Genomic DNA, 8,866 nt, shown 5'->3' with positions numbered 1-8,866 from the left:
ATGCTCACTGTAAGAAGGGTGAACCAACCACTCATTTCAATTACTGAAAAAGTTGATGTGCTGAGATAGCAGTAAGTGAATGAGCACTGTTGTGCAACAAAGTGAAACCTATGTCAGCATGTCCCTGTTTTGAATGGATCTGCAAAACCTTTGCAAAATCTCACCATATGCAGACATGTTTATTCTTATCTCCTGCAATCCAGTGGCTTCTGATATATGAAGGAAGAAGATAGGAACATGTACTATCATCAACTAGGTCACTAGAGATGGAGCACTAGCTCGAATTGAATAGAGTGAAAAATTGTCTTTCCCTTTTTAAAAGGGACCACCCATGCCTCTTTTTGAGAGACTTAAGGAAACTGTGGAAAAATCTTTATTGTGGAATGACATGAACCTTTGTTGGTTCTCAAATGTAGCACTGCAAGGTACTTTGATGACATGCTTCACAATATTGCTTGGTGCATTACAAATTCCCACCTCTCATCATACGAGGAGGGTATGAATAGAATTGTTGACCATGATTGTTTTCATCATCCAGGTGTTATGGTGTGGGGAGGCGTAATGTTACTCGTGCATAATGCTCTCCGAATCATTGAACATGGTATGCTCACCAGTCAATGTTATTGTGACACTGCACTCTTTTCCCGTGTGCATCGTTTCAGGCCTGCATTTGACCCTGACTTCCTTCTTATGGATGACAATGCATGACTGCATTGAGAGCAGCACAGGTGATGGAGCTCTTGGAATGAGAGGTTATTTGGTGAATAGGTTGGCCTGTCCATTCTCCCCCCCCCCCCCCCACTTAAATCCCATTGAGCATGAGTGGGAGGTGTTGGGGAGAAGTATTGCAGCATGTCCACATACACCAATGACCATCCAACAGTTGTCAACTGTACAGGCGGAGGAATGGAAAGATCTACCACATGAACTCCTTATCAACTTTGTAGCCAGCATGAGAGCATGCTACGCTCCATACATTGCTGCCTGTGGTGATCACACACCCTATTATGAAGCCTCACCTTTCTGAATGTCCAGGGAACCATCATGAATGCAGCAACTATAATGCAATTATTGTCTTTGGATAAAAGTGTCATTTCTGTTCATCTCATTGAGTGTATCTTTTATTTACCTTCTGTACTACATTGCAACAGTTCTCTCTAGATATAGTCTAAGTTTCCTCAAGCTCAGTGGCCAGAGACAGAGATCGTGTGTCAGTTGTGCTGGTGTGTGTCAGTTGTGCTGGTGTGTGTGTGTGTGTGTGTGTGTGTGTGTGTGTGTGTGTGTGTGTGTTTTGCTTACTTTAGCAGTCTTTTTACTGTGCCTGTCTGCAACTCAACATCTCCTCTATGTTATGGGTAGCAATCTATCCTTTCATAACATTCTCATTATTCCGTCCAGGATTTTCCACTGTTTGAAGAGCATGGTGTGTTATTTCAATAGAAGAGTCTATTTGCAGTGATAATGTTTATTTTTATTTACATTCATAGGTAGTCGCTTTCCTTGTAATTTAAGAAAATAGCATATAACCCAAATGTTTAGTTTGTATCAGTCTAAATATGGCTCACAATTCTACCATGCACAACCATTCTAGGCAGATTTAGTCCACAATGAGATTCTGTGTACACGGAAAAATTCTCATTCATGCGCTCCATCTTGTTAAAACATGAGTGCTGGATTTCAGTCCTCTCTTTCAGCCAATTAAGTCTACAAGTCTAAAAAGTTACAATTCAATAACAAAATAAATTTTAAGAAGCTATTCTTTAGTCAGACATGTAATTGGATGTATATGACCAGCAATATTTTATAATGGTTAGCAAAATAATAGCAATCCCTTTAAACAAAACACTACTTTATGTGTAATACTTTAGACCACACTTACCGTTTCAGATAAACTGAAATATTATTGTCAGTGTGAGCATAAGAATTTCATTCTTTCAGTAACATTTTTTTTTAACACATTAGCAACTGAAATCTTAGATAATTTAAAAAAATTAGCACTTATTTTTATTTCTTTATGAAAATATTTATTTATAGTAGTCAGACATCAGTTACTACACTGAATTTCTATGATACATTCAAAAATACTGTATTTCAGACACATATTTCTTCAATAAATATTTAAGTAGCACTGAAATTTATTTAGAAATATTCAACATGAAAGTTACTTTTGTCAGTTACAACTATGGATGGACATACATGGCTAATATATTGTTAATGAAGATTCTTGGGATTGCTAAAACACCAATACTGTAGTAACATACAGCCATTACAGTTTATCATCAATACTATTAATATATTTCATCCTTTAGAGCATTACCAACATATTTTAAAATTTGTTAAACTGTGTATAAAGTAAGGTAGGTAAAAAATAATTACTTAGACCACTGCCAATATTTTTTCTATGAAGTTCTGAATCTGAAAATATTTTATACTTCCTCTAATATTCTCACAAATCAGAGACTTACACTGTAAAAATATATCTGTTACAGAATACTGGCATGAAAATGACAAGAGAAAGTTTAGACAAAGACATAGAAATCCAGATGTACTGGAACAAGATTAAAATTAATATAACAACAACAACAATAATAATAACAGCAGCATTTACTTGCTTCATAAGCAGCAAGCACAAAAGTAAAATGACAATCAGCAAGACAGAAAATAAAGTAAATCATACAATGTGGCAGTTGAAGTGTGGACTCAGGGAATGCCAAAATCAACTGCCCAGCAGTTCCAAAAAATTGCAAACACTCTTGTCTGGCCCTATTTAAGATGTTTTCCTGCTACTTAATTCTGTTCAGGTTGTTACCTGTTTCATCTACTAAAACTTCACAGTGTGTGTTTTGGACACACTGGAAGATTAATTTGAGGACTTCTCCAGAGTGGTCTTTCAACTACCATTTTGACTTACATAATCACTGAATAAAAATGGGGAGGGAAAGAACTAAGTGTGCAATTAACATAACTGCAAGGTAAACCAGAAAGAAGTGACTGTGTTTTGATTATTTGTCTGCTGATAATGGGCAAAAACTGTACAGCCAGAAAGTAGTTTTGACTAATCACAGTGATACATACGACAGAGAGAAACTTTCAAATTGAGAGAGCACCCTTATGTTATAAGTTTTAAATGCACATCTGGTCATAGGAATCACATTTTATTCCACTAACACACAAAGTCCTGATAGTCGCTGGCAATGCCCAAAACACTAATAAGTTCATACAGACACCAATTAAATCCTAATGAATCTAGTGGGGACATCTACCAAATGAAATTCCTCATTTCCATAGGTAACTAACTACTTTGCTGAATTCTCTTCTCTCATTTGCATGACAGATCCAACAAAATTTTAAAAAATGAAAGACATTTGCAATTCTTGCAACAAGTATACCTTCAAAAACTTGTGAAGTATTCACATTAAATTGTTGCAATGGTATATGTGCGCAATTTAAGAAAAAAATGTCTAAGACTCGGACACCCCATACTCAGTACCGAACAGCAAGTTCTGGCGATAGTTATCAGGGTGTCTAATTTAGTGATCAACTCACTAAATGGAATAATTCCACAACAAAATGAATAGATCAGTCAAAATATATCAGCTGCCACTGCTATTGTCACTTATGAGAATAAGCTCATAAAATTAGTTTTGGAACAGAATATTTTTAATTAGTTTAAAATTAAAATAACTGCTCTTAATTATTGAACAAACTTATAAAATGTCCGTAGCATTGCTGAAAAATGACAGCAACATATAAAAAATACACTCTTTTAATACAAATATGACCAAAGATTTTATAAAGATGCTGACCTCATTAGGAAGAATCAAAAGTGAAGGTAGGGCCAACACACACACACACACACACACACACACACACACACACACACACACAGTAAAACCGGAGTAGTCAAGTCACAGTATCAAACATTTATGGAATTATCATCCTAAATTAAGAAGGAAAAAACTTGGTCATAAGCAAACCAAAGATTAAAGTAGATGCAGGGCAGATGGATTGGAGAATTATTTCTTTTGTTTCCACTCCAGCCCTCTTCTTCCACCGCACAGCATCTCTCATTAGGGCCAAGATTATTGTTCCAACAATTTCCTCTATATCTCTAACTCTAAAAGAATGAAGTATGATTTTATAAAATGGAGATTCGCTATTTACTTTAAGCAAGTGTTGGCTCTACCTCAAATTCCAATACTTTCCAAGAAGTCGAGATCTTTAAAATCTATATTTGTATTTGAGGCATAGTTTACACCTTCTTTATATTCTGAAATACATGTGTTCATTACGAACTTGATTTGTCTAAACCATCACGTGTCATTAGTGGTGATGATGGAGTGACTGTGCCTCTTGAAGTTGGAGTCGAGCTTCTGGAACGCTTCAGTCGGAGAGATCCATGAGGAGAACCACTACGTGAGAAATGTTCGTGAGCGTATAGAAGCAACCCAATGTGCCTATTTCCAGCTTCCATTGCAATATTCAGTGCACTATTTCCATCCTATGAAAAATAAAATCAAAATATTAATGCAAATGTATTACAATATGAAAAAGCACAGCAAAACTTAGGACTAAATGAGGATCCAATTCACAAACAAATAATTTGCTTACACTGAAAATATGAAATCCATGCTTTTCATGAGCACTGAAGACAACACCTAGCATACATAAATACTTGGAAATCATCCAATTTCAAGTTGCTGGTGAGTGTTGAAAGAAAGAGAAAGAGAGAGAGAGAGAGAGAGAGAGAGAGAGAGAGAGAGAAAGGGAAGGGGGAAGAACAATTTCTCAGCAGGATAAAGAAATGGGAAGGTGGGCAAGAGGGAGGAGGGATAGGGGAGACAACTATCTTGGTTCTTTGCTGAAGGAACTTTGCAGGAACTACCTCAAGTGATTTATAAAACCTTGTCTGATACAGACAGAGAGGAATAAATAATAATCCAGTGCAGCACATCATTGTACCACCATCCTTCCTATATGTGATATGGAAAAAAAAACCTTTGAATTACTGCCCTCCACTGTTCAGTATTTGTTACAATCTATTGCAACAATTTTAGGAAACAGTCATTCACCTGTAAAGGAAACTGCACGTAGGATGCTGGTGCGACCTATCCTTGAGTACTACTTGAGTGTTTGGAATCCATATACATCGAAGCAATTCAGAGATGAGCACCTAGATTTGTTACCGGTAGATTTGAACAACATGTAAGTGTTACGGAGATGCTTCGGGAACTCAAATGGGAATTCCTGGAGGGAAGGCGACATCCTTTTCGAGAAACACTATTGAGAAAATTTAGAGAACAGGCACTGGAAGGTGATTGCCAAACGATTCTACTGCCGCCAACATACATGGCATGTAAGGACCATGAAGATAAGTTACAAGAAATTAGGGCTCATGCGGAGGCATACAGAGTGGAACAGGAGGGGCAAAGATAAGTAGTGGTACAGGGTGCCCTTCACCAACCATGCACCATTCAGTGGCTTGCAGAGTATCTATGTAAATGTAGATCTAAAGAGGTGCACCTCTTAAAAATGTAATGAATCAAAATTCACTTAACCACAAATCATGATATTATTTCAGCTGAAGTTCAGTCCTGTTTACTCCAACAATCTGTAAAGTGAACCCACTCACTATACAGGGTGAATGTGCTGAACACATGGCCATCTCCAGGAACATTGTCCCAGTTTCTTACTGACCCCTTGTTATTTTAGCGTGGTGTTCTGAGGAAATGCAAGTTTTACAACTCAATCATTTAAAATTTACAGGTAAATGTAAGTGCAAGATAAATCATTGCAAATATGAAATGTGTACTTTAATAACTGGTATAACCAACAGCATGTTGAATGCAAGCGGGCAAATGTGAATGCATTCTGCTGTACATGTGCCAGATGTTAGTTTGAGAGATGGAGTTCCATGCCTGTTGCACTTGGTCTGTCAATACGTGGATGGTATTGGTGTTTGCGGGTGACGCTGGAGTTTTCATCTGATGATGTACCATATGTGCTCAATTGGAAACAGATATGGTGACCGAGTATGCCAAGGCAACAAGTCAACACTGGGTAGAGCATGTTGGGTTACAACAGTGGTATGTGGGTGAGTGTTACCTTGTTGGAAAACACTACCTGGAGTGTTGTTCCTGAATGACAGCACAACAGGTTGAGCCAACAGACTGACATACAAATTTGCAGTCAGGGTGCATGGGACAATCACCAGAGTGCTCCTGCTGTCATATGGGACTGTACCCAAGGCCATAACTCCAGGTATAGGTCCAGTGTGTGTAGCACACGCAGACAGTTTAGTTGCAGGATGCCAACTGGCTGCTCCTAGCCAACACACGGCCATCACTGGCACTGAGGCAGAACCAGCTTTCATTAGAAAACCCAACATAGATCCTCCCTGCCCTCCAATGAGCTCCTGCTTGATACCAAAGAAATCACAAATTGCGGTGGTTCGGGGTCAGTGGAATGCATGCTACAGTATGTTTGGCTTGGAGCTGTCCTTGAAGTAACCGATTTACAACAGTTCGTTGTGTCACTATTGTGCCAACTGCTGCTTAAATTATTGCTGCAGATGCAGTTTGATGTGCTAGAGCCATATGCCGAATATGAAGGTCTTCCCTCTCGGTAGCATCACGTGGCCATCTGGAAACCAGTCTTCTTCTGACCATACATTCTCGTGACCATAGCTGCCAGCAATCAAGTACAGTAGCTACATTTCTGCAAAGGCTTCCTCCATTTCACAGAAGGAACATTCAGCTGCTGATAGCCCTATTACACGACCTCATTCAAACTCAGTGACATGTTGATAATGGTGTCTTTTCTTGCCTTAAAGACATTTGGACTAACATCAACTCACTGAGTCCCTCTCAAAGGTAACTAATGCTAACATCAGTTACAGCACGTATTTAAAGCAAATTTAATCTGCATCGTCATAGTGGCATTACCAGCACACCCTCATGTAACTGTTGTGAAATTTGAATATGCAACAGCTTCCAGATGTAGAAAAATGTCTACCAACTTTTGTTTATGAAACACAATTCCTACTTAGTGCTGCAATCTTATTTCTGTCAGTGTATGTTCAAGTGTTTGTTACTTTAGATCCTATAGAGAATTTTCAGCATTTGGCAGAAAAGTTAACAATTGTAAAACTAGAAGGAAACAATACTTTCATAGGAGAAGTACACAAGAAGGTCATATATTAAAAAATGCGGTAGTTCAAACCTAAAATTTTCTTCGATGTATTGCCTGCAGAAATAAAGAATATAAAAACATTTAGTATACTTAAAGAAAGAGTTGAAAAAATGTTAATATCCAACTGTTTCTATAGCACTCAAGAATAAATAAATTATTCATATTGACACAGGTCTGCAACTTGTGTTAATAGATGTGACATATTTCATTATGTATTTCGCATAAAGAATGTTCAGTTGCTTCTTCTCTGCTCGGACTTATCTACATTTCGTACAGCTCTTCATAAATGACTATTCCACATCACTGTAGTGCAATTCTGGCCTTGTGACAGACGGTTATTCCTGCTGGAAGATGCCACTGCTGATGGGGTACACGTGAAGCAAGAAGACATGCAGGTGGTCCATAATAATGTTCGTGTAGTTGACAGCTGTCGTAGTGCCTTCAACTGCTACCCCTAGACCCATGCAAGCATAGTTGAATGTCCCCCATAGCATAATACTGCCCACAAAGAGCCTACATTTGTGACACGCTGCACGATTCAAGCAGACTTGATTACATATCCAGATCCAACCATTCACCTGATCTAACAAGAAATGTTATTCATCAGACAAGGCAACATGTTTCCATTCATCCACAAGTAGTCTCTTATGATCCCATGGCCACTGCAATCTTAATTGATGATGTTGTTAAGTCAACACTGGAGCACACAGAGGTCACCTGCTGTGGAGCCCCACGTTCAACAAAGTGCTTAAAATCATGCTTTGAAACACTTGTGCCTGCACAAGCAAGTCACTGTGTCATCAGACCTGTCACATATCATAGCCTAGCATAATTTACAGAGTGGTTGTGAGGTATGGACATCCAACACCTTGTCACCTACTCATGTTTTCACTGTCCCTCAACCACATTCCATAGATGGTCATGGCAAGAGCATGCAAACAGCCAAACAGCTTTGCTGTTTTCAAGATTCTTGTCTCCAGGGGCCATGCCAGTACAATCCGGCTTTTTTATTCAGAGTTGCTATGCCAGTGGACTTCCCAATTTGCAGCCTGATCATCACTAGAATGATTCCCTATTCATCTCTGCTCCCCTTATATACCTTTTTTTATTGTGTCACTTGCCCACAATGCCACCAGGTGGCATTCAATCATGCGATGGACAGTGATCATAATGTTTTGGATCATCAGTGTATATCCCCCCCCCCCTTCTCCTCACCCAAATCAATCATCAGACTGTTCTAAATCACCCACACACACACACTCTGCATGTTGTCTGTTTTACGGAATACATTTTATTGCTAGAAGGATAATTGAACATTGGACAATGGGAAAATCTTATTTGAAAATATTCATTTACTTTTGGTCTGGGTCTATTTCGCATAAGTAAATAAAAGTGGGTTGTGCATCTCTGTATGCTTACTAGTTGAAGAATGTTTACTTATTTACTGATCTTCACAACTGGTAGGTATGTGTGTGCATAAAAAGCACTATTCAGCAATAAAGAGTTTCCTTCCTTTTTCTGTTGCACTATGGAGTAAACCCTATTCAGCAAGCACATATGTATAATGCTTTTAAAGAAAACAAACCACAACTAACCTATAGGTCAAGCAACAAGCCATCATGAGTGCCTGTATGGGATGAATAGTCTAACTCGCAAAGTAACAAGTTTGTTCACT

General features: G+C 38.4%; 1 protein-coding gene across 1 annotated transcript in view; it reads right to left on the bottom strand.

Annotated features, from left to right (window-relative positions):
- Positions 1-1,756: 1,756 nt before the first annotated feature.
- Positions 1,757-8,866, bottom strand: part of LOC126183426 (KN motif and ankyrin repeat domain-containing protein 3-like) — a 429,549-nt gene continuing 422,439 nt past the window's right edge. Inside the window, exon 14 of the mRNA XM_049925400.1 lies at positions 1,757-4,501. Within this exon, the coding sequence (XP_049781357.1) occupies positions 4,289-4,501 (213 nt within the window). The 3' untranslated portion in view covers positions 1,757-4,288. The remainder of the gene's footprint in view (positions 4,502-8,866) is intronic.

The sequence above is a fragment of the Schistocerca cancellata genome, chromosome 4 (genome assembly GCF_023864275.1).
Source record: "Schistocerca cancellata isolate TAMUIC-IGC-003103 chromosome 4, iqSchCanc2.1, whole genome shotgun sequence".
Classification (NCBI taxonomy): domain Eukaryota; kingdom Metazoa; phylum Arthropoda; class Insecta; order Orthoptera; family Acrididae; genus Schistocerca; species Schistocerca cancellata.
The sequence above is the reverse complement of the archived record's forward strand: the minus strand, read 5'-3'. Positions and strand labels throughout refer to the sequence as shown.